Here is a 24,739-nt window from a genome sequence, read left to right as displayed (position 1 = left end):
CACACACATACTCACAGGGGGTGTCACATTTTGAGTATGTGCCCCTGTGCCGCTACATTTATGGGAATAGAGCCATAGAGATTGACTTACAAAAAAAAGAAAACTGTAAACCATGACTTGCAATAGAAACAAAACATCTCTTATATTATAATCACATAGCAACTGAGCATTGAAATGATGTGTCAAAGATTATAGTTTTGATTTCTTGTTTGTGTGCAAGATGAGCACATGTGAAAGAGAGTCAGGGAGATCAGGTGTGTTTGGATATGTGAAATAATGACAAAAAATACTTCCACATATACAATATTAAGCCTTTCAGTCTAAATCAGTGTGTTGCTGGGAAGGCATGACCATTTCATTTTAAAGACCCTAACCCTAACCCTATTTTTTAGTACTTCAAAAATGATCTTCATGCATGAACTAATGATTTATTTAGCCGGAAGTTAATGGATTTAAAGCGAGGTCTGATCATAGGATTGTTAATGCACATTTTCTTCTGAAGCCCTTTATTCCTTTTTTATCTTTAACTGGGACTTTCTAACTGCACGTGGGTGAGAAAGACGAGTCCAAAGCTGGCAACTTGAATGTTATCGCAAAAAAAAAAAAAAAAATCATGGCATCAACACGAATGATGGTACATTACTACTTGTTTGCTGAAGACTAGAGTGAATCACTAACTTGGACATTAGTGCAAATATACAATAGAAGTTTATTTCACTGGCGAGACGCCCTTTTTTCAATGATTCCATTGATTAAATTGAGCTCTTATGATAGAAATAGTGACAGCTCAGCAACTTCACATCATTTAAAATGTTTTCTGTGTGAGGGGTTTCCTGGGCATAAAGCTAATGGTTGCATTAATCTATAAGACGGTAACATATAGATTCCAATCAATAGATATCTGGCTATTGACTTATAAGACTAAAGTGCACTGGGGCAGGGATGTCTGCTTAACAATCAACTTGAAAGTATGCCCTGTAGCTATAAAGATGCTAATTGCTGTAGTTTCTCAAAGTCTATCATGTTGTTCCTCGTGGCCCTGTATAGAAATCATCTCCTTTAACTTGTTGAGCAATTCATAAAATTGCTAATAACTGCGATTTTTCATTTCCTGTGTCATGTTTAAATGTAATTTCAGTAGAGGTGCCTTATAAGGGACTGATCAGTTACTTTAGTTTTTGTGCTGAAACATTTTACAGTCTTCTGGCTGTGTGTTTATCCTTTCTGTTTGGCCACTGGAGTTGTTGTATGTGACCTGTAATACTTGAACCTTGGTTTGAAACGCACCATTTCCGCCACGCTGCAAACATATATGCCAACAGCTTGTATATATTATCTTGTCACTTTGTGAAGTGACATTTAGATTTGTGTTTCTCATACAATGCATAGCCTGGTAAGGCTTTCTGAACTGTCCTACGTGAAATAGCCGATGTAGTCACATACAGTATTTGAAAATCAGGATTTGCTGTATATTTCAAAAATTCAAACAGATGGTCCACATTTTTGCAAAGGAGACTGATCTTAAGGAAAGTCTAATGAGTACAAAGAAGTAATACATACAACCCTTTCAAAAAGCATTCAAGTCCGTTCATACCCATAGCTCCAAACATTCTCTCACAGCCAGATGAACTCTTTAAGTGATGTAATTTCTGTAGACACTGTGCATGGTTAGCATGGTCATGATAATGTTATCTGAAACAATAAAATATAAAACTGTGAATTCTGTGTTTTTGTTTGTGTGTTAATGTATGTTTGTGTCATTAAGCAGATAAAAGTTGATCACATTTTTATGTCACAAACATGAAGAGAGGTTCAAGACTTCAGAGATAAGGGTAATTAAATGTAGAAAAGAAGAAAAAGATCACTCCAAAATTTAGATTTAGACTCTCAATTTCCAGCTAAAGCAGTCTGATAAAAGCTGTCATGGAAATTCTTCTTGTATGTCTGAGAGTTGCTGTTCTCTGAACACACTTGTGCAGAAAACAGGGGCAAAATGTTTAAAACTGTTCTACATCCTCAATAATAACATTGAAGTTAGATTAACACCTAAAACAAACAAATTGAATTGTGATGGAAATGTGTGAGCTGGTCATCTCATGATCAAAAAGGTTTCAGGAGACCCAGATGTCTTTAGCAGAAGCCATCGAGGAGATGACAAGTTGACACACCCAATTCTGAAGGTCACTGTCCCTGCAGGGCGTATTTAACCCTTACAGAACTTACAAAAAAAACAAATAAGGACTTTCTACATAGGACCTCAGCATCAAACCATATATATGTACAGATTCTATTGGGTACCAAACCATAAACATGAACCTACATTGCCTTACTTTGTAGTAGAGTATAGTATAATACTTCTTTACTTCTCCCCATCCTGAGGCTCATTTTATCATGTCTCTATGAATGTAGGGTCTGTGACCTTGGCTGCTGTGGCGACTGCCATTGAGAAAATGCCTATCAGTATCTTCACAGCTATCCTAGACACAGGCAGTGGACAAAGGAAAAATTCCCCCACAATTATAACCTGCATAAAGTCAGTGGTAGAAAGTAACTAAGTACATTTACAAAAGTACTGTACTTTTGTGTACCATTTTATACTAGAGGAAAGCCTCTGGATTTATTCAGGCGCACTTGCACAGAGCCCAGGATTTAATAAAAATGCTTTTATTATATTACCGTATATGAGTAAAAAATATTACAAATAATCCAAAAAAGGGGCAACGCCAACTGGTTTCGATTTGCTGAACTTGTTTAATGAAAATTGTGACAAAATGACACTTGCAGTGTTGTTTCTATATCTTTTTGATTGTTGAGCTATGCTACAGCTGAGCTATACTTCTGCTTCACTACATTCTGGGGCCAAATATTGTACTTTTTACCCTTCTACGTGTAATTTATAGCCTCAGTTACTTTGCAGATTCTGATTATTCATATAAAATAAAAAACAAATACATTATTATAATAGATTAAACGACACAGCTGTAGGCTATATAAAGTGGTTAAAATTGACCTCACCTTTACCAGCTGCAACACTAAGATGATATGTGCGTCGACAATTATAATACAATAATATAATATATGTTATCATGACTGTCAGGGTTTTTGCGAGGTAAGTAGGACCCAAATGCAGCTAACACATGGGAGACGGTGCAGGCAGGTTTATTAAACAAAAATCCAAAATCCAAACATGAACATGGCATGAACATGGCATGAACGTGACATGAACAGACGTGAACAGACGTGAACAAACCCGGAACTGAAAAGGGACGAACCGACCCAGACAAAGGGAAGCACAAGGACTATATAGACAAGGGAGGCAAGGGTGATTGAACACAGGTGAAACACATTAGGGCGGGGCAGACAATCACAGACACAGGACCAAGACAGGAAGCAAAAACACTGACACACATGGAAACCAATTACAAAATAAAACAGTGCAAAAACTCCAAAACAAAACTAACAAAAAGTGTCTGCCATAGCAAACCATGACAATGACATGGGCCATTCTGCATTATGGATGCATTACTTTTGGTACTTTAAGTATAGTTTGATGCTAATGCTTTTGCTTCTTCTAACACTGCTTTACAGTACTGTATTAGCCTACAGAAGTTTTGGCCAGGTGTAGCCTACCTGCTAAACTGAGCGGCGAAAGAGAAAAGTGAAAACTGTACATAGGCCTTCCAGCTGTCTGTTTACACATGTAGTTCTCACTCCGGTGCAGTAGGTGGCGCTTCAGCCTGGCTGCCAAACGCTGTGTTGAATAGCCGAGAAAGGTGCGACGAGGAAGAACAGCTGAACTGTGTCGCATTCGCCCGTAGCTCTTATCGAATCAACGGTTGGTCTTTGGTAAGTAGTTTGCTGTTTTTTAAATTACTTGCAGATAAAGTTGGCTCTTCGTTATTTATTTAGTTTAACTCGTCGCTAAGATGTTACCACTGACTCACGATGCCATTTGCTGAGAACAGCGTTAGAAACTAGCGAAAAAAACAGGCTAGCTAACTTATCTTAGATAAGGCGTCAGCGTTAGCCCGACCTCCATTTTCACTTTTGCGTTGCTAAATATAAACCAAGTCGAAACATTAAAGTATTAATTGTTATCATAATGCTCACTACTCCAATGTATGACTTGTGTCCACACAGAGAGAACGTAATGACTGAGTCGTATTGTTTTTTTTCAAACAACTGCCAATCGCTCATACCAAAAATGGAGGCCGATTAAGGATCAGGGCTGAAACCGAAGCAGCGGCCTCCCTAGAAAACACGCAAGCTAAATATGTTGCTCTCTTACAAACCGTGTTTGGTTATAGCTGTGACTTTATCTCCTGGTTAGATATGCGATGCAAAAAATAACGAGATGGTACAAGTTCCTGTATGTTCATGTGTTTGATAACAACAGGGAAAAAGGGACTTAAACCGTCAAGTTACGCCGACATGTGCAAATGTTTTTGTATATTACATTTAGTTCTTTCCGTGGTGGATTTTAGTCCAACTCAACTCTTACTATGTTGTCAGTATAATGTATTCAAAGAAAGGTAATTAAATATTCCGACATAACGAGTAGAATACGGTTTATGTGGTGTTGCAATTTGATGTAGTAATTACTCAATACTGCAGATACACAATTGTTCGGATGTATGTTGCTACTACAGCAAATAGAAATCAACGTTTGTTCTAAACAGCTTTGAAGACTAAACAATTAATACACGTTTGAGAGATGCGAGCTGCAATACAGTGTCAGCTGTTATTTTTGTCTGAGATACAACTGATTAGATTAAGACTGGGTGAACTTCTATCTATGATTAGTTCATATATTGTTGTGGGTAGGCTTTTAGACCATAAAACTTTAACTGTTAAGGACATATGCACTTTGATCCATAGCTTGGGAGTTGTTGGAATTTGGTGATTTTGATTTACTCTCAATTTTTTATCCCGCTTCTAAAATATTATTAATTTAAACTCTACACACTGCAATGTTTTGTTATATTATTTTGTTAAGCACTTTAATTTTATTGCATGGCAATTTTATTGTAACAAATTTTTTTTCAATGGCCTTTTTATATCTGTATTTTGGGAGGTGAGGTTTTGCATGACTACACAATAGTTTTTGAGATTTATGACTGCATTTTAATATAGTTTTATTATTTTTAAATCAACTACTATCTAACGGACAAGATATAGAAGAGTATATAGAGTAAAAGACACTTAACTAAAATTGATGCTGAGTTTGGTTCTTACTTTGAAGTGGATTCTTATTAAAGCATATAAAACACAAGAACAACACAGGCACACAACTAACACCTGGCCAAGTGACTCACCTTCATACTGTAAAGTGCTTGTTTTAGCTGAGGAGTTAGGGCAGGTCAAAGATTGTGGTTTGCTTCAGGAATCTAGCATTATATCTGTTTATGGCTGTCAAACTCAGTATGGTTTCTTTTTTGTCCATAGATTATTCACTCATTTTCAAAGATGGTCCGACCACACTTTGGACCTCCGCGCATAAAGCCCAGGTAATGTCTTTTGACCATGTCAAGTTGCACCCAGATACTTTGGTGCTATGTTTATTGTTAAATCTTGTGTTGTGTGTACTAATAGTGACCTAAGACTGATACTGGCCCTTGTTTTTGAAAAATTATGGTATTAAAAATGGCATGTACTATAATCCCCCAATCTCTGATTTTCTTTTGTCCTATCAGACCATATGGAGATGGTCATGGCATTGGGCCGAGTGAAGGGAATTACAACCCCAACTCCAAAAGTCGAAGAGATGCCCAAGGCTACCCAGTGAAGGCCCCATTTAACTGGAGAGACTCCAGAGGTAGAGGACGACCCCCAGTTGTCAAGAGAGTCCCCCTGATGGGAGAGCAAAGGGAGCCACGTTTTAATCACTGGAGGTCCCCAAATCAGGATTCCTTTCAATCATACCCTCCCAAAATGGAACCACACCACAACCAGAGGAGGCCTTCTCCATCTAGGCCAAACCGCTCCCCCCATGGCCAGCATCAGTCATCCTCACGCAGTCCTGCACAAGGATCCCCAGGTCAAAGAGGCCCACCTTTCCATGGCCACCCTCCAGGTCACAGGTCACCATCCCCAAGACATTTTCGTAGCCTCCCAGCTGATAGGAGGCCAGGCTCTACGCAATCCTACCAGGGGTCTTTTAGAGGCCCCAAAAGGCAGTCAGGTTCTCCCCACCAGGAGCAGCGGAGTCGAGATCCTCGTGGGAATTACAGTCCCAGAGAAAGGCCCTATGAGCACTCAGGTCATGGCATGAAGCGCTGGAATGATGCTGGACCATTCTCTCATCCACACAATGGAGAACACAGGCCCTCTGGGTCACAGAGGAGCCCCAGAGAGATGCATGGGAGAGGCTCGTGTCCAGAGAGGTACAGGAGTGAAGCAACAATCCCAGCTGGGTAAAATTATTAAAGAGGAGGCCTGAAGCTTGCCGAGTCCTCCCAGTCACAGGGGTCGTAATGATTACCTCTACTCTGCCCCTACCCATAGTTATTAGAGGGTATTAATGGGGGTCTGATGTAAATGTGGTTTCACCTGCCATTGAGAGGAGTGTTACATCTGTAATTACTCTTTGAAAATTTACTTCTCCTACCTGTTTCATTCTGTCATGGCATTATGAAGGGGCTGCATTAAGATAAAAGTTAAAAGTTCCGCCTCCAACTTAACATGGCAATGGATCTATCATTGTAATGATTTCTCTATTGTTTGATGGATATGCAGGTGGTCAGCTGAGCAAGACTCCAGGCGGCAGCGTGGTCCAGTTGAGAGGCAGGGCAGCAGATCGCACAGTAGGGAGAGGGCACAAGATGTCCCTCACCTGCCCCCTTTCAGATCCCCCTCATGGAAAGGAGGTCCATCACAGTCATCATCCTACCATAGGAGCCCTCAGGAGAGGCAAATGGCGGGACCCCGTAAGAGGAGGATGTCAGACATCAACATGCCCTCCACAGACCCTGCACTGGAGCATGGCAATCCAAAACACCTCAGGAGAGAGAGACCTCAGCTGCTCAGTATTCCCAGGCCATTTGGTGGTAAACCTTTGTCTCTTAGGGATAAAAGTTACGTAGCTAAGAGCAGACAAATCAGAGCAGAGTCTCTCATGAGGCTCAGAATACCTCCATCGGTGAAACCCAGGCCTCGCCTGGGCGACTCCACCTCACGGGGAAATGTCAGCTCTGTTCTTGCTATCAGGAAGAAACGTTTCCAGTCAAATCCAGTACCTCTGGAAAAGCTGGAATCAAGGAGGGCAAAATCACCACAGTCACCCCCCAGAGAAGAAGGCAATGGCAGCAAGTCTTCAAGAGACTCTGACACAAGCAAAGAACAGGTGGAGTCCCGCCGGTCCTTGAACACACACAGGTACGGTATTTTCCTTGTAGCACTGTTCGCAGGCTTGATGATGATTAGGAGGTCAAGAAAGAATGTCTCAATGTGAAGGGGGTGCCAGCTGTGGAAAATGGAGATTTCGTGATGGGCTAAATGTGCAACACTGATTCAGTTGATGAAAAGCTACAAAAGTTCTCAAATGCCTCCCTGACTGCGTGCGGCCTATGAATCAAAATATCTTCCTCTCAAGTTGGCTGAAGAGAAAGTGCTAAGTTACACAGCATATCAATAAAGCCAACCTGTTTTAATACCTGACAAAATTGTTTAATGCCCTTGATGAGGGGAGTGGAAAAATTAGTTGATCTCTGCTGTTTAAGGATTCCACAGTTTGTCAGCACTGAGTGTCTTAAAGAAAGAAATGATCTCCAGCATGTTGTGAAGACCCCTTCATCCTTGATAGAAAACAAAAGCAAACTCAAGCTGAAGTTACAACGTTTCGTGTAAAGCAGTATATCTGTGTACACAAAATAAGGACATGACGAAGACTGCATTTAACATGACCTAAACTGAAATTGGCATGCTGTGCCGTTTTAAATTATTGGCTACATGTCAGCTATACATGGACCTTGGGAAAAGAGTTGCATCAAATGGATGTCCAACAGTGAATGGTGATTGTTCAAGGCACTAACTAAAACATGGGACAGCAAAGTCAAGTGGCACGTTTGATCAAGGAGTTTCCAAAAAACAAAACTAGTCTAAAGTGCGACACTTCGTTGTAATCACAACATAATCAAGATGGATGATGGTGATTATTTCTGACAACAGAGAAGATGAAAGCCATAAAACAATGAAGAAGAATTTCACTTGCTGGACCTTACTAGTCGCTATCAGCATTAAGAGAACAACACCCACATGCATTAATTTTCACTCAAACTGATACTGATAAACTCATGCAAAAATTGAAATTTCTGACTTCATTGTTTATGCATATCAAATAACCAATTATTAAATCCCTTTTCCTAAAGTTCCACAGTGTTTTTAAAATAGCTTTAATAGCATAAAAAACAGTTTTGTTTTTTTTGACTGATAGAGCATGTCAGTCACTGAGTAATCACCAATTCATGTGTTACACAGAAGTGGAATTTGGAAGTGGAAATCATATTCTTGCTGTGTGCAAAACAAATGAATTTATGCCAGAAGGATCGGCTTGTCTGAATAAGAAACATGGTTGTCCACCAACTGAAGTGTCGAGCCTTGTGGATTGTGCTGCATCAACGAACGAAGAGGAGCCAAACTGCTACTACTAGCACTTCTGTGCATCTTAAATACTGGAGTTGTCTGCTTCTCTGCAGTCATAAGAACTTTACAGAAGCTCTCTTACAGCACCCATACTTTGAGACGTGCGCCAAGTATTAACCATGTCAAAGATGGAGAATCATTTTGAAGCGTTTTGATGAAAAACACCATGGGTGGTTAGGTCAACTTATGCAGCAGTCAAACGAGAGAAAATTGAGCTACTAGCGGGCCAGCTCTGTTTTAATCATATCAACAATACCTGCAGTGAAATCTGCATTGATGTGTCATTTTTAATTGCTGGAAAAGGATGACCTGAAGTGGCTGAGAACTCAACAGAAGATCAAAGTCAAAAGAATGAGACGCAAGTGGAGAAACGAAACAGACCTAAGGGATTGGATTTAAAATAGATGAGAACAGGATGAGAGGAGAGGTTGCAACTGGACAGAATTCCAACTTGATACTATGTGGGGACAGAAGCAAGATCAGCCTGGTCTTTCCAGACTTACCACACCACCTGTTATTCTTATCAGTGTGAAATCATTTGGGCTGGACCCACAGGTCAGCATGTGCTGTGGTCAGTTCCTGTGTCTAATCTGACGTGTGACCTAAATGTAATAATCAGAGGTGTCCATCCTCAGCCTGAGGGAAATCAGAATATTCACTAGCCCCTTTACAAGGCTAATGCAGCCAAAGTCCAAGTCCCTAATCCAAACCTGTACATGTCATCCTGAGAAGACATTGCCTAGTGTGATGGAAAAAAAAATGACCTCAAGCAATTCTTGGCACCTTTTCCCACTGTAACTTAAAACTACTACATGAAGAGGAAAAGAGAGCACTGTCCCAGCGCCTTGACATTATTTTTTACTGCAGAACCAATCAGACGATCATCTATGTTAACTTCCTGCGTTTTCCTAAATCATGCCCAGTGCATTTTAAAGAGAGGAGGAGATCGGAAGGAATAGAAGTCTCACTTGAGAGCTCTGCAAATCCTTTAGAAAGTAGCCTGGACTTGTCTGTGGGCAGACAAACACTGGATCATCTCTTAAAACCACTGTGCAGCTTTGGAGAAGAAGCTGACATAATCACCTGCCTTCATGTGTTCACTTCAAAACTACAGATGTCTCCCAAGACTCGAATCTCAATTTACTCTCTGATGTGCATGTTGTGAAACCCTTTGGATGATGTAAATCATAGAAGACAACTAAAGGAACGACTAAGAATGACCTGATGATAAAACCCACTGAATGTCAGTCTGACGGTGAAAGCAAGGGCATTGCCCTCCTGCGCTTCTGAGAGAGGGATGATAGAAGATTTGGTGACGTGATGTAGACCGATATCTTAAAAGTCCTCTCCAAGAATTGCCCGCTCTAACAATCACTGAGTAAATGAAGACAGCTCAGATTGATTCAGGGTACAAAAATAGGAGTAAAGGAGCATGGACATTCCATGGTTTTTGTAAGTACCCATGTGTGATGCGTGGCTTTATGATCATTTATGTGCCTGCAAAACAATGCTGTTCGTTACTGGTTTAAATTGAATTTCTTCTAGAGCTGACAGGTTGATTTTTAAAAAATTTTTTTGTACTTGCCTGTTTCTTTAAACACTGCAATAACTTGAATGACATGATGTTAATGTTTCCAGGTCACATTTAAGACACTGACATAAGTCTGACATGATGCTGGGGTAGGAATGCTGATGTCCCTAACACTACCTCTGTGGTACTCTCCACAGATCTTCTCCCATAGAGAAGCGTGACCTTGTTGTTTTATCCCATTGGCCACCCAGGCCAAGTTCATCGTCTAAAGACGGCTCACCTCCAAAAGATCGCAGCCCAAAGTCAAAGGCTGGTAAGTAAATTAGTTTTGTAATTTTGTCTATTGCAATAACAAAAGGCCGGTGCAATTGTTTTTGTTTTGGTATCTCATCAGTTCTCATGCTTTTCTTGCTCTTTAGGTTTAAAGTTTTTAATTTATTTTTTTTAAAGCTTCAGTTAAAGGTTATTCTCCCTATTTTGTTTAGAACGCAGTTCAGATGAAGATGTTGCATCGAACAGCCGCTTCTCAAAGACAAATGATTCCAGATCATCATTTGAAGACCGAAGACGGGGACATATGGATAAGAGGATGTTCAGGTTAATTTTTTAGAAGTATCCCATAGTTTGAAACAAGGTTCTCGTTCATTAGGAAGTCCAGTGTTTATCACATGTTAAATACAAGCTTTTTTTCCCCTTTTTTTGCAGGCCATTTAATGTGATGCAGGACAGCCACAGATCTGGGAGGCCCTTCAGGAGACCAGGACCAGGACCCATGCAGGTGAGTGAAACATTTTCAAACAAATTGGTAGGTCGCAATTTTGAAATGTTTCATTTTGTTCAAATGTTTTGTAAAAGCTAGTATAATAGACAAAGTAAACCAATCAATAGAGGTTTGCATCTAAAACATTTTTAGTATTAGTCTAAATTAGTCTCTTTTGAAATTCAGCCTATAGGGGCACGAAGATGAACACCCACTTATTGTGAACAGCTTTTTCAGCCCCCTTGATGTGTATTGGCCTCTAAAATTGCAGCATTACAGTTAGAGTTAAACTCTGTACTGTGGCCAAATACTAAAGTTTGTTAGCTGGTCATTTCAGCAGTGTGATCACTGGACAATAATGTGACTATACGTTTACATCTGCAGGGTATTGGTTTGATTTGAAATGTGTGAGGAATAAATAAGGATAATTGCTTATTGTTTGTATTCAGCTTTCACTGTTGTGTTTTACAGAGGCCAAAGTTCACAGGCGGTCCAAGGAAGACGGGTCCTGAACTGTCTGGACATGTAAGAAGACCACTCATGGTATGCATACCCTCTTCAGAGATCACTTACTTCCTCTGGGAAATGTTAAATGTTTTTCTAATAACTAATTGGTAAATGTCTTGTTTTTTTTGTTTGTTTTTAAAGGAGAGCTTAGTGCCACGTCCTTTCCCAAATCAGAGGCCAGTGTTCAGAAAAAGTCACAGTATCATGTCTAAATACCGCAACATGAGAGTGATGCGTCAGCGTGTGCCGTACAACCGAGGACCTAACCAACAACGCTGGTGATAATCTCCGGTAAGAAATCATGATATGCGGCTTGAAGTGGCAGCATGGCAATTTCAACTGACCATCTACCATTAATAGTGTCTTCTTCAAATAGTGTGGTCCATCCTCAGGCCATAATGAGGTCTATTTACTACATAGAATGAGGCAGCTGTGTTACTAATCTCTAAAGAAATCTTGATTCATCATGAAAAAGCAATCTGCACTTATCAGGTTCTTCAAGAAATGTTGTATTCACTGGAGCTTTGTCTTATCACAGCACAGGTTCCACATCCTGCAGATGCGACACTGGAAAACGTGGAAAAATCTCAAGATATTTCTGCTGGGTGGACTGCACAAACCCATCTCTCACTACAATCCCTACCTGCCTGTATATTATGGAAATGTTGTTGCTTACATTTGTTCTCTGGTACAAGTGTTTCAGTTGCAGCTTTGAAGTACTGCAGTACTTTGTTTTAGACTTTGTAACATATGCCGTTTTATTATTATACTGCCAGCTGTTTTCTGGTGTATTTTGATCTGGGAATTGCTGCTTGTGATCTTGGCAGTCTTTATTTTACTTCAGTGGTCACAGCATTATTTGTTTGTTTGTTTACCAGCAACAATCAGTTTCAGGTTTGTTAAGTCCAAGAAATGTTTACTTTAACATCTCCACTTTCTTGTGTGGATAGACTTATCTCATGAGATGTCCTCTTTGAGTAATCATTGGTGTTTTGATTAGAAACCATGTCTTGTCCACTGACACTTACCTACTACTTGTAAAAGTTGTATAATCACATGTTTAGTTTATTGTTTGAGACTTGAAGTAAAATGGATTTAACAAGCTCTATTTGAGGGTTGTCTTTGATTGAAGAATCACGTCATCAGTAGTGCTATATTTTTAACATGCACTTCCAATCCAGTTTCCATCTGCCAACCATGATGATTGATGAACCATGATATTCAAAGTCTTTGCTACAAACAGTATAACTCTGGACATACATGAATGTCAACTGCAGCTTAACTGATTGGCAGAAACATACAACCTGCGAGGCAGCAAAAGTAGTTTATATCCTCAAATTTTAAATATGGCAGTCATTTCCATTCCGTTTTTTGTAAGCTTTACCACTAAAGGCAATCTGACTTCACACAGTCTGAATAAATCTTTTGTGATTTACTGGATAAACTACCCTTCAATATAATTAAATGAGAACTGATTTCCCTGTACTCCATCAGTTTGGTATTGCATGTCCTTTGAGTTGGGGTACTCAGAAAAGAGATTGGAGTGTGTTAAAAACAAAAACGTAATAAAAATTGAAGCGGCAGAGGCCAAGATATCCTAACTTTTAATCCCTCTTATCCTAAGTATCTCTAAAACCTCTGGGTCCTGTACTTCCCATAATACACTGCAATAATGTATTTTATTAGACCCCTCCTACCTGCTAAAAGCCAATTTCTTTCGAACCCCACATCTCCTGTTTGTAAAGCAGGCTTTCTGTTCAAATTGGAAGTCCTGAGCCCCAGCTAAGATCACCCTGATGACCTGCTGGAACACATGAACCAATTAGAGAGCCGCTACTGCTTTCACATGGTGAACTATAACGCTTGTGATGACAAAACTGGACTGTGTGTAAAATTGGTGGAGTGTCCCTTTCAGTGCTGTTTAGGAAACCCTTGGTAAAGCCAATCGAAAAAGCTTCTGAGCTTTCAGATGAATCATCACCCTTTCTGTTTTCTTTTCTTCTGCCCAGTTCAAACATCAGTTCTTGTGTAACTGCACTCCGGTTTGTCCGTTGAAACACTTCTCTCGCCCTTCAGTCTGCGGCGCCCTTCCCTCTGCCCCTGTGATATTTGTGAGAAGAGAAGAGCTCCACTCTGTCCTGAGCTAAACTTAGCCCTGACAGTACCACTCCTCATCACAACATACTCCGCAGACCACACTGGGTTACAATGGATGGTGTCCAGTTACCGCAGATGCTGCTGTATCTCACCGGTGACACTGACAAAACAAGGTGAGTGAATGCACCAGATCCTTGACTGTAACTGACAATAATCTGGTAATTGGTTTAGTATGTTTACTAATGACCTTTCTGTGCATCGGTTCCAGCATGTGTTGCACATTTGTTGACTGCTGCGGCATGAGAGAAAACAGCTGCCTCTATTGTTACACCCACATTTAGTTTGATTTAGAAGTATCTCACTTTACAGACGGAAGTTGCTGAATTATTTTGCACAGGTAATAGTTAAAGAATTACCTCTGTTTTTCAGTACATTTCAATTTCTTAAAGGTGTAGCATGAGGTTGTACTGAGCTGACTGTTGATTTCTGCTCCACTGACTTGCTCCAATCTGTCATTTGTAGATGTAGACTTAAAGACTCTGCAGGTTTTTCTGTCTTTCACTCTCTACACTTGTATTCCTCTCTGTCACGATGGGCAGCTATAGCTCAGTCCTCATTCCTGGTAAGCCTTGCAACTATTGCTGTTATATGTGTTGCAAAGTCATTTGAAATACTACCATGCATGTTTAAAAAAAAAAAAAAGGATGAATGTTAATGCAGGCTCTGGAATCATAAAAATGGAACAAGACGTAGGTTTATCACAGTGAAAATGGCCTATGTTCTCTGTAGGTTTAAATCAGTTCTGGGTTCTGAGCGGTGTGTTTTAACATTCACTCTCCGTTTCTCTCAGACACTGAGGACTTTGACTCAATTGTGTCAGTCGCGGAGAAGCTGAATGAGCAGGCAGCTCATGCTGCAGATGAAAGGTTACAGTCAGAGCTTCAGACTCTGGGAAGTATACATTTTTAATATTAGTCATCTGGAAGTCAAACCATTCCACTGTTACTTCATCCAGTGAATTACTACTACACTATAACACTACTATAGCTTGGCTCACATATAGAAATAGTGTGTGGTGTGGTCTATTTGTGTCCCATCTGTCCTTGGGATAAATTTAACTTTTCTGAGCTGCCTCATGCACAAACAGCCACGTACTGCAGCCAAAGATATCTACTGTGACTCCTTACTTAAAACAAGGTTGAAAGGTACTCGCCCTGTATTTAACATGAGCTTTAACTTTGGAATTTTAATTGGAGCTCCATCACAATAATCCTTTGTTACTAACCTAACAGCCATTTTGAACATTTTCTTTGTTTTCATACTTTCAAAGGGGCGAGGTGCACTTTAAATGTATTTTAATTATCAGATGTCTCAAACTAGACTTCACTTACAGGTAACACTCATGATGGAGGAGGAAAGAAAAGAAAACCAGAGGGAACAGCTGGATACTTCAACACGACAAGAGAACTCACAGGAGATGAGTCAAAATGAGTCTGCCCTGCCTGTAAGTGTAAAAGAAAAACTTCAGGCTCTATGCACTTTAAAATTTTGTTGTGTCGTCAGCCTTTAATGCTGGGTTATCCTCCATAGGCACCAGTACCCAAAAGTGAGCCCACGCAGTCCTTCTCCTCTCTGTTACCAAAGGCTCTCTCAGCTGTACTACATCCAACCCCAGGCCTCAAATCCGACTCCCAGCCGAGCAGAAACCCAGCGAAACACGCTTCGACGAACCTGGAGCAACTGCAGACAGAGCTGAGAGACCTGAGGGATCAGTTTGAACAGATGAAGAGTCAGCACAAGTATGGCTTTTTTTTTTACTCTAATCTCTGGTCAGATTTTGGTTTACTTGCCCAGCCTCACAGTGGATGACACATGACACCCCCCCGCTGCATCACTGTCTCTGCTATCTGTGCTAATTCGACAATATTTTTTGTTGCAGCAAAGAGATTAAACTGCTGATGAATGAGCTAGATGAGGAGAAAAGGATTCGCTTGACTTTACAGGTGTGAAATAAAGAAATAAAGCACAATAGAATTTCTGTAAAGTATTTTTTCCAACTGTACAGAGCCATTTTGAGCCGAAAATATTAGATATTATTAATATTTAGAAAATACAGTCATGGTGTGTTTTGTTTTGTTTAAGATGGAGATTCAGCGTATGAAGAAGCACATGTCTAAATGAGTGGACTCATCCTGATTTGACAAGAAAGGTCCCATTGTACACTTATCTGAGTCATCCTTGCTCCTTTTTGAAGAAAAATTATCTTATTTTTTTAGAAAAACATTTTTCTTAGGTGGTAATTTCATTCACTTTTTTGTTGGACTGCTGAAAGGCCAAGAGGAGTGAATGTTTTTGCCGAGTCGTTGCAGTAAGTGTAAAGATGAGGCACAGTGGGAGCCGACCTGAGATGTGAAAGAAGAACTGCCTCTTGATCCAGTGTCACATCAAGAGGAATATCTGCTGGCCGTCCTCTCCAGAAATGAGCAGTTACACGTTCAACTGTCTTGAGGTTTTCCATGAAGAAGGAAAACACTCCTCTGTTTCCCTGTTGGAACCCTGATTTTGAGTGACAGCTGGGTGCAGGCCTGAATATTGTGTCGAAGATCATCACTGTTAAATTGGTTTTCAGTTATTTTTCCTTTATGCGGCCTTGCAGGACACATGACACAGTGACAGGCAGAGAGGAGGATGGGAAACGACAGCTAGCAGTTAGTCTGCAGAGCTGAGGGCTGAGCTATCATTTGCTTATTATGATGTGATGTAGAGGCACAAACATGAAGCTTCTTTCATATTTTAGGTGCATATATTTTTCACCCAGTGTAATAGTTTGACTTTTTATTATATAAACAGTTGACCAAGCTGTCAGTTAATTTATTGGTTGCTGATGTGTGGGAGCATTATGATGTCATTAAAGATGCTGGAGCCATTGCTGACTTTTTAAAATGTATTTATTTTTATTAATAATTATGGATGAATTTACAAATAAATACATAGCTACTACTGACATTGTATATATATATATAAAAAAAATCTGACTGATAACCTGTCAACATAAATCATTTGCGATTCATTTTCTAATTTTCACTGCGAGCGAAATGCAAGCACACAGATATTTTCTCTTAGAAACACATACACATCATATACAGTGGTACATCACATTTCACTTTCAGAAACACAAACGTTCACATTGTGTCAGCAAATATTTGGCTGCCAGGTCGCAGCTTATTGATGCTACTTTTTCAGTCTTTATTGTTTTCCTGTGCGTTCCTGAAGGGACGGACGAGTCAGCCGGACCTCAGCCAGAGCGAGCAGTGAACTTTGGGACACGGGGTCTCACTTTGCCTCAGAAGTTGGATTCTTCACATGGAATGGGCCTGAAGGTGACCTCCCGCTTCTCCTCAAGAACGATGTCATATCGACACAGAGGCCTGTAAGGGACAAAATCCGTATTACTGTGAATTTACAGCTGGAAGAAGTAGTGAGGGATTATTTAGAGAGTGAGAATGGCTGACATTATGGGTCAAATAGGTCCAATTTTTCTCAAAGATGTTTCTCACCTACTCTTACGCTCCAGATGTGTGAGACGGATTCGGAGAACACGGAGCTTATATTTAGGCTTGAATACATTCCCACTGGAGAATTTGAGAGACACTTTGTTCACTGACTGAATGTCTTTGTCGAACTGCGCGAACAACCTGGTCTCTGTGTACTTCTGGAACTTTAAGGATTTACTAATATGAAAAAAACAAAACACACACACACACACACACACATTACTGAGAGAGAGCAGCAACAGAGGGGACAAAGAGAGATCAATGTGGAATACTGGTACTTTGAGCAGATATTATGATAAAAGACTTACTGGTCAATGGTTGTTACTGCTTCTGTTCCATTATAATGAAGTTTAACAGTAATGTAACCCCAGCGAATGTCCTTATTCCATATCATCACTTCCACCCTGTAGCCTGACACTAAGAAAAGACATTAACATTTTTATTCAACATTTTATTTGATATGAAATGATACTTCCTCTTAGAACTGATATGCCCATGAAAGTAGAATTTATTAAAGAACAGACTATTCATGAACCTTTTCGCCTCAAATCATCCTCATGATTGAAATGCAGTCAGATCAAAGTGGAATTAAGTATTTAATTTTAGTCTTTAATTTTATGGTCTTCATTCACATGTGACTACAGGGGGGTTGTTTTCAGAGTCATCCATCCTTTTCATCGTACTGCTCATGAAGGTGCAGCTTCATATAATGATTCTCTGCTATCAATGTGGGACAAATCTGTATTCAGTGAAAACACTCTCCACAATTCATCCAAACACAGCATGATGCAGCCATCAAATGAGTAGTTAATCCGAAAAATTCACTGCACATGATGCACTAGGGTACATGTCAAAACTGCAAACCTGATGCACTGATCCTCAGAAGATTGGAAGCGTAGTTAAGAGTTTAGCTTTTAAAACCAAAAAAGAAAAAATAGTTGATTTGGATCATGATTTTCTCTGAACTGCTGGATAAAGGAAAGGATGGATGACTGTGGACATGATACCAAGTGTACATGAATGGCAGGTATAACATGGGACAAAGACAAATGTTGACATTTCGTACGATATAAGTGCTCCACTGATGTGAGACAGTCGTGGGTCGTCCTTCAAATTGGTTTTGAGAACATAATTTGTGAGGCTGTTTTCAGTGTTTAATATCTTCAAATAGAAGGAGAACTGTGTCTTGTGTTGGATTTTTATTTGTGTTTCACTATAAAGCCCTTGAACTGTCCTACTTTTCTACAGCCTTTTACAGGCTGGAGGCATGTTTTACATTTTTTGGATTATTTCAAAAAAATTCTGATATTCCTATTATTTCTTCAACAGTGATCATTAGTGTTCTGTTACTTACTGCAGAATGGAGACTTGGTAGTCGTTGTGAAGTAAGTTTTTGTGTGGCCCAGCTTCAGCAGGATGTCTTTCCACATTGTGATGTCATAACCTGCATTTGAGTAAAAACAGCTGCGTCAGGTATACAGGAACAAACTGTAACCTCTGGAGAAATAAAGGATTCCATTCAAAATACATACATATCGACAGACAATACAAAGCCAATATCAATAAATATCAGTACTTTATGGATTCTGTCAATATCTAAAATGCCTCATAATCCATTTACTTCCTGATACACCATATCACCATATTGACTGTTTCTATTAACAGTAGGTCTTATATTATTCAATAGTGTGTTCATGTCATTTGTGATTAAAACCTACTGTATATCTACTTTGCAAATGAAAGGGTTTGTTTTCAGTTATTGTCCATCAACATAAGGAATCATTTTGAAGAGTAAAAAACTGAAACGACAACGATATATTTCTAATAGATAACAAGAGTACCAACCAAAGACAGGGCATCCAGCAGCACCAAACCGGTCACAGTTCAAGCAGTTACCATCCAGAAATTCACTGTAGGACGAGCAGGGGAAGGCCCTGCTGGCACACGTCTGATTCAAAGATTCAAGGTAGAGCAACACTGACCTCTGGTGGTCACATTTAAAATAAGCTCCTCCTGTACAGGGGTAAAATAGACAGAGGAACGTTATCATATGGTTAATATCCTTATAACTCAAGAGTCTTGATTTTGAAAGACCTCACCAGAAAAGATGGTCTTTGGGCAGCCGGGCTGGTCTGTTCCTCCATTTGCATAGAAATCGATGTGACCGAGAGGCTCTCTGAAGCCCAGGGCTGTAAACACAGTTGGCACATGAAAAAAAATGTGATAACACATATACAGTAAATCAACTGTATGCTGTGTAATAAAACCTTATCTAACATTTAAAGCAATTCTAAATATACAAAACAGAACATCAGCTCAACTAACCATCTATGTCTGTGTGCAGGACATCCACAAATTGGGCGTCTTTGGAGTCCAGTCGATCCTCTGGAGCAGTGCCAGTGAACTGAGGCCCAGCAGGATCCAGAGCTGCAAACATCACATCAGTAGGCATCAGTAGAAGTATTAGTAGAGTAAATAACTGGTGGGTACTAGAAATAGCGGGCTTAGGTAGACTCAAATTTTGACCTTACTGTAAAAGCTTTAGTTATCACTTTAAGACCCTGCACTGCTTCGATCCCTTTTCCTTTTTATCACTGCTGCTCTGCACACAAGTTTCTTGACCCATCTGACAAACCAGTGAAGCTCTTTTCCAAACATCTTTTATTATTTTTCTCACACAGAAGCATTCTGATACCGTCCCGTCTAGTTTCTGTTTTATATGACTGAACACTTTCCTGTTACAGAGGCGCTCCAGACGTCTTTCCTTTCCTGTCCTTTCCTGTTATTTCCTTTCCTTTCCCTTCTTTTACTTTCTTTTCCTTTCTGTATTGATTGGCACTGCAGGGACTGTGGGGAGAATTTTCTGCCTTCACCTCACAATCTCTCCACAGGGATTTCAGATGGAATCAGTGAAACTGTGCTGACTTATTTGTGCTGACTCCTGCCCAGACAGTCCAAAAAAAAAAAAAAAAAGAAAGAACTGTGATATATTGCTGCAACTCATCGACCCCACCATGACCAAATCCTTTTTGATACATCTAACAAACTCGGCAAGGACTTGTCTCTCTGTATTATTAGTCACTGTTATCCAATCTAAGAATTATAGCTCATTCAAGTGTCACAATTATAATGAAATGTCCTTGGTAAGCAATTCAGCTCAGTGCCAAAACTGTAAAACACAAGTGTCCAAAGATTGTGTGAGTGATCAAATCGTATGAGAGGAATAAGTCAAGAGGAAATTTCTTTTACATGTCTAAGTATAAATGTACAATTCTCTACAGATGTCTCCACAAAACCAGATTTTATGATTCTGAATCAGATAGTGAAAGTGATCTGAATTTATGTGCCACCATGCTCCACTCTTACCTGTAATTCTTCCTATTGACCCGTTCAGGTTAGCGCCTACAAAACCTGATATATGAGCTCCGAGACTGACTCCAATCAAGTGGATGGAGCTCAGAGAGGCACCATGTTCCTGAAAAGATCAGTCATTAGTCTTTGTTACACACAACAGTGTGTGATTTTTCAGAGACAGTGATGGCCACAGAGAGGGTCAGATACATCTCATACCTGCATCCTTTTAATGAAAGCAGTGAGGTTGGCGGCTGCCTTGTGTGTGTTCTGCACTGCCTTAAAGTAGTTCACATTGGCAGCTCCATGGTTCCAGTCCACCACTATGACATTAAGGTCTTTCCTGTACAGCAGCAGCTCCGTGATGTTGCCCACCCACACCGGTGGAGATCCGGTGGGCCGATACCCATGAATGGCGAAGGTGGTAGGTCTGGACAGTTTGAACTGGGGATGGGCGGACAGGTCGGTGTGGGACAGGAGGGTACCACAGGTGCCATTTTCCCTGGTGTACAGCAGCAACCTTATGTTGATGCTGGTACCAATGAACGCATGACCGAAATTTAGATCTGTAAACTCGTCACATGTCTGAACTGGTGAAGGTGAGAAAAAACAGGGAGCAGAAAGAGAAAGACAGAGAGAGAGAGAGAGAGAGCTGTTTAAAAAAGAATAGATTAGACACAACTGTTTTGATCTTATAAGCTTTGCTCAGTGTTGCATAACCTTTAAATATTTAATAGTACATCATCAAGTTCCCACCCTTATCCATGACATAATTTCCACATGACTCAGGTTAGAAGTATTCAATGCAATTCTAGAGTGAAACTGTTTTCAGACACAGCTTCGCCCACTAGAAAGAAACATGGCATGAACCATTTTCCCTGGAAAAGCAGACAGCTACGGGAAAGACTGAGATCTATGAGTGGATCTGACTGTCGTGGTTTGTTGACCAGTGGAACAGCAAAATGCAGACACTTTACATCAAGTAAACTTCTGACACATACGGCCAAAGAGCCTTAGAAAAACAGAGGATGTGGTTATAACAAACCAAAGCTCACCCACGCCACTTGTTACACCCAATTACTGTGTGTCTGGAGGTGTAGCGAAGACATGGCCGTGCGTAAGTAACGACTAAATACAGTCTATAAAAACCCAACCAAAAATAGCGACGTCAAGAAGAACTATGAAGTGTGTTGCTTCATTCAGTAGCATTAAACAATATGATAATTCAGTTTTTCTCAACGTTATTCACCAAACTCCAAATTAATTTAGCCAAACAACCGATGATAATTAAGTCATTCAAAAAAACAGACAGATACTCATCTCAGTTTCTGCTGAGCAAGTGAAGTGTGTTTACAACAAGATAATTTTTATCTGAACTGGTAGTGATGTCCAGATTGATAATTTTCTTGCTCTCCGTGACTGTCACACAGTAAATCACATTGCATAGTGCATGGTGCATACACACCGGCTGAGTTTAGGTCTATACCGTGCCACTGGTTTTTGCAAACCACAGGGAAGGTCAATAGCTTATGCATTTTTCCTCAGGAAATTACAGTTCCTCAAATATTACTTGACTGTTTCCCAGGAGCACAGCTGTTATACACTTACTGACAAAAGTGACTGTGTGCATGGGTGTGTGTGTGGGTGTGTATATGGGTGCGAGCGTTTGTGTACGTACATTTAAATTTCAGAGTCATGTTTTTGAGCCTTACCTTTGCATATTTGAGCAGCTATCAGCAGGAGCGGTGTCAAATATTGCCACAAGAACATGCTTTACACCAGCAGTGCACAAATGATCTAAAGACACAGTTATCTCAGTCAGACCATTGCTGTAAAAACATTATTTGGCCCATAATGTAATTAACTGCAAATCACATGTAAACAAAGATAACAAAAAACGCAGCAACATTTCAAGGTGAACACTGCTCTGACCTTTTAAATGTTTTTCTCTGACACTTTCTTTTTTCCCAACAGGCTGTTTTATATTCTCAGCCAACCTCACAGGACTGAAGCAAAGAAAAGAGATTAGTTACTTATCCACCTTCCTTCCGATGTAATAGAACTGTGGTCATAAAGTTAACTATAAATAAATATAGAGTAAACTATTTCCATTCCACTGAAAAGCTGTTTTTTTTTCTGGTTCCACCCATTGTTATTAATCTCAGCTAATGACACTGTGATTATAAGTGAAACTGAAATCTGTAGAAAATCATAGTCTGACTTGCTCAGACATGCTGATCTATCTGTGACTGTCTTTTGCTACACTACACGTCTCATGTTTACGAAGTGGACAGTATCTTCCTCGGATTTACTCTGCACAAATTTGCCAACAGTGAGAGAGTATTATCAGAGTCTTACCTTGGCTGTAGGATAATATGTCCTGGCCGGTCTGTCAAAGGTCCAGAATATCACAGGTTTGTCACTCGGCTTGTCACTGTGTTTGTCACTCCACATATTTGGGCAGCGTTCAGAGATCAGGAAGTGAGAGGAAGAACAGCAAAGCAATACTCCCACCCTGCATTCTCTTGCAAGGATAGCCACACCCCTTGCTCCAGGTCATTGTGTTCACAGGTGAAAAATTCCTGTGAAGTCATTCTTGGTTCCTGTGTCCTCAAACCGGTTAAGCGATGTTTCCTATGTTTCCATTAAACTTGACTTGAATCTGTAAAAAATAACTTGGTCTCTGTTTATTGAGATCATTCTTTTATATGTGGGAGAAATAAGAATGAAAGTGAAACATTTTAGGGGCATTTCACTTTTGCAAAAATTGACACCCACGTCCCTCAAATTCCCCCGAAATTCAGCCTGGTTCCACTCACTTGGAGTCAGTCAAAACGCCACCGACATTTCCAAGAAGTTGCACAATCTTAACCTCAGTATTTCACTCCCTAATTATGTTTATTTTGCCTTGACTTTTTAGGCACTTGTAATAACTTTAAGCTTCCTACCACAAGCTTCTCTTTACTTTAAATTCATGTACATCTGGAGTACATGTGGATAACAGTGTGTCTATATACATGTAAATATCTTAGTGTACATATCATATGTTTTATAATAACTGTACTTTCAAATTTGCATTCAAATAAAAATTCTTATAAATCAAGTGTGTATTGAGGGTGTCTCTTGTGCTACTTGTGAATGTTAATTTTGGGTTGGATCATACCACCTATTTTTCTCTACCTGACTACCAGCTTTCACCAACTTGAAATAGATTTGACTGATGTTTAAAGTAACATAAGTAACTAAAAATAGGATAGAAAAAATACAGATGAAGATGAGGTAAAGATAAAACAGATAAAACAGAACTTCAAACGTCACTGGTCGTTTATCTTTGCAAATGTTTTTGGGGGTTCTGCAAATGTGCATGATCACACATCTCATTTCTGTAAGAAACTGAACTAATCATGACCCATCACCATTACAAAAACATCTATGACAATGCATCAGAAATGTCTCCTATCAATGTAAAACACCTACAATAGACTCAACAGCCACGTGCGGCTGTATTTAGGCACAGCAGTGCTTGAAATGCTGAGTTCAGCATACTAAGGGACTGTACAAAAATTATTTGTGGGGGAGGGATTGTCAGAAAGGGAGGATTGTTAACGTTTTTTTGCTGAAGGGAGGGTAGTTTGGCTTTTTTGGGAGAGCAGGGGATGGTCTTTTAACTTTTTCTCATCTCAGATTTAGCCCTATGTTTTATTTCAATCTTCCCTTTTGAGATTTATTTAATTAGTGTGATATACTTATTAGGGCTTTTATTTTCCTCATACAAATATCAACATTATCACAGCAAAAAAGGTGTTATTGATTTTAAGATGTACCCAAACTATATTCACAACAGAAATGACATAATATGGAGCATGGCACTGTGGGTAACGTGTGACAGCTTTGTGAAATGTTGGGACATATTGTCCTTCTGTATTTGGTTCCAAAGGCTGCCAATGTAAAAGCCTTCGGCACTTCAAGTTGATCTTATTCGGCTTCCCTCAATATATAGTGTTACACTATCAGTTAACTTTTGTTGTTCTGTACGTACAGGATACAAGGAAATACATAAACATTTTTCACTTTCACTTATAACTGGTGTCAGTGATAGCAGATCAAGAAAATGAAAGTCCTCACAAACCCAGTATTGATGACTAATGCAGTCTCGACCTCTGAATGCCTCCACCAGAGTGGCCTGAACTTTGCCCGCTACAGTCTCGCGTCATCAGGATCAGGCAGTGCCGATGGGATGTATACTTAAAATCACTGACAGGCTTAGAAATCGTCCGTGTGCACTAGTTAAACCAGCTG

At 39.9% G+C, this 24,739-nt stretch overlaps 3 protein-coding genes across 8 annotated transcripts; 2 read left to right on the top strand and 1 right to left on the bottom strand.

Annotated features, from left to right (window-relative positions):
• Window positions 1–3,751: 3,751 nt before the first annotated feature.
• LOC111666183 (uncharacterized) lies at window positions 3,752–12,546 on the top strand. Of its 3 annotated transcripts, none has more exons than XM_023421424.2 (10): window positions 3,752–3,846; window positions 5,446–5,507; window positions 5,694–6,383; window positions 6,736–7,374; window positions 10,369–10,484; window positions 10,657–10,768; window positions 10,877–10,949; window positions 11,403–11,474; window positions 11,580–11,729; window positions 11,977–12,546. In XM_023421424.2, the coding sequence occupies exons 2-9, from the start codon at window positions 5,467–5,469 to the stop codon at window positions 11,718–11,720; spliced, it is 1,884 nt and encodes a 627-aa protein (XP_023277192.1). In that variant the 5' UTR covers window positions 3,752–3,846; window positions 5,446–5,466; the 3' UTR covers window positions 11,721–11,729; window positions 11,977–12,546. The 3 variants fall into 3 exon arrangements, with proteins under 3 accessions (XP_023277192.1, XP_087034167.1, XP_087034166.1); XM_087178041.1 differs by having other exon boundaries at window positions 5,694–6,413; window positions 11,982–12,546; XM_087178040.1 differs by having other exon boundaries at window positions 5,694–6,413.
• Window positions 12,547–13,515: 969 nt separating this feature from the next.
• Window positions 13,516–16,463, top strand: LOC111666198 (SH3 domain-containing kinase-binding protein 1). Of its 3 annotated transcripts, none has more exons than XM_087178042.1 (6): window positions 13,516–13,708; window positions 14,058–14,157; window positions 14,929–15,039; window positions 15,126–15,334; window positions 15,475–15,538; window positions 15,678–16,463. In XM_087178042.1, exons 1-6 carry the CDS (start codon window positions 13,647–13,649, stop codon window positions 15,714–15,716), a joined length of 585 nt encoding a protein of 194 aa, XP_087034168.1. In that variant the 5' UTR covers window positions 13,516–13,646; the 3' UTR covers window positions 15,717–16,463. The 3 variants fall into 3 exon arrangements, with proteins under 3 accessions (XP_087034168.1, XP_087034169.1, XP_087034170.1); XM_087178044.1 differs by lacking the exon at window positions 13,516–13,708 and adding an exon at window positions 14,386–14,485 and having other exon boundaries at window positions 13,726–14,157; window positions 14,928–15,039; XM_087178043.1 differs by lacking the exon at window positions 14,058–14,157 and having other exon boundaries at window positions 13,527–13,708.
• A 2-nt stretch (window positions 16,464–16,465) lies between these two features.
• LOC111666196 (lipase member H-like) lies at window positions 16,466–24,695 on the bottom strand. 2 transcript variants are annotated; one of them, XM_023421454.2, is made up of 12 exons: window positions 24,570–24,695; window positions 22,799–23,102; window positions 22,153–22,237; window positions 20,660–21,030; window positions 20,456–20,564; window positions 19,415–19,516; window positions 19,189–19,278; window positions 18,935–19,102; window positions 18,444–18,533; window positions 17,398–17,506; window positions 17,093–17,266; window positions 16,466–16,963 (listed from the first exon to the last, which is right to left on the bottom strand). In XM_023421454.2, the coding sequence occupies exons 3-12, from the start codon at window positions 22,208–22,210 to the stop codon at window positions 16,879–16,881; spliced, it is 1,356 nt and encodes a 451-aa protein (XP_023277222.1). In that variant the 5' UTR covers window positions 22,211–22,237; window positions 22,799–23,102; window positions 24,570–24,695; the 3' UTR covers window positions 16,466–16,878. The 2 variants fall into 2 exon arrangements, with proteins under 2 accessions (XP_023277222.1, XP_023277223.1); XM_023421455.2 differs by lacking the exon at window positions 24,570–24,695 and adding an exon at window positions 22,373–22,446 and having other exon boundaries at window positions 22,799–23,107.
• Window positions 24,696–24,739: the final 44 nt, after the last annotated feature.

This window comes from Seriola lalandi, unplaced genomic scaffold (assembly GCF_002814215.2).
Source record: "Seriola lalandi dorsalis isolate HSWRI2012SDOR001 ecotype SW California unplaced genomic scaffold, Sedor1 jcf7180002054672, whole genome shotgun sequence".
Classification (NCBI taxonomy): domain Eukaryota; kingdom Metazoa; phylum Chordata; class Actinopteri; order Carangiformes; family Carangidae; genus Seriola; species Seriola lalandi.
This window is presented reverse-complemented; position numbering and strand designations above follow the sequence as displayed.

Excerpts from the sequence above, each read along its gene's own strand:
- LOC111666198 (XM_087178042.1), top strand. The coding sequence starts at position 13,647 with ATGGATGGTGTCCAGTTACCGCAGATGCTGCTGTATCTCACCGGTGAC. Across the intron at positions 13,709-14,057 it reads GGTGACACTGACAAAACAAG|ATGTAGACTTAAAGACTCTG; the intron begins GTGAGTGAATGC and ends TGTCATTTGTAG. Across the intron at positions 15,335-15,474 it reads CAGATGAAGAGTCAGCACAA|CAAAGAGATTAAACTGCTGA; the intron begins GTATGGCTTTTT and ends TTTTTGTTGCAG.
- LOC111666183 (XM_087178041.1), top strand. The coding sequence starts at position 5,467 with ATGGTCCGACCACACTTTGGACCTCCGCGCATAAAGCCCAG. Across the intron at positions 5,508-5,693 it reads CCTCCGCGCATAAAGCCCAG|ACCATATGGAGATGGTCATG; the intron begins GTAATGTCTTTT and ends TTGTCCTATCAG. Across the intron at positions 11,475-11,579 it reads ATGTAAGAAGACCACTCATG|GAGAGCTTAGTGCCACGTCC; the intron begins GTATGCATACCC and ends TTGTTTTTAAAG.
- LOC111666196 (XM_023421454.2), bottom strand. The coding sequence starts at position 22,210 with ATGTTCTTGTGGCAATATTTGACACCGCTCCTGCTGATAGCTGCTCAA. Across the intron at positions 19,103-19,188 it reads CCCAAAGACCATCTTTTCTG|GAGGAGCTTATTTTAAATGT; the intron begins GTGAGGTCTTTC and ends ACCCCTGTACAG. Across the intron at positions 17,507-18,443 it reads TACCAAGTCTCCATTCTGCA|TGTCAGGCTACAGGGTGGAA; the intron begins GTAAGTAACAGA and ends GTCTTTTCTTAG.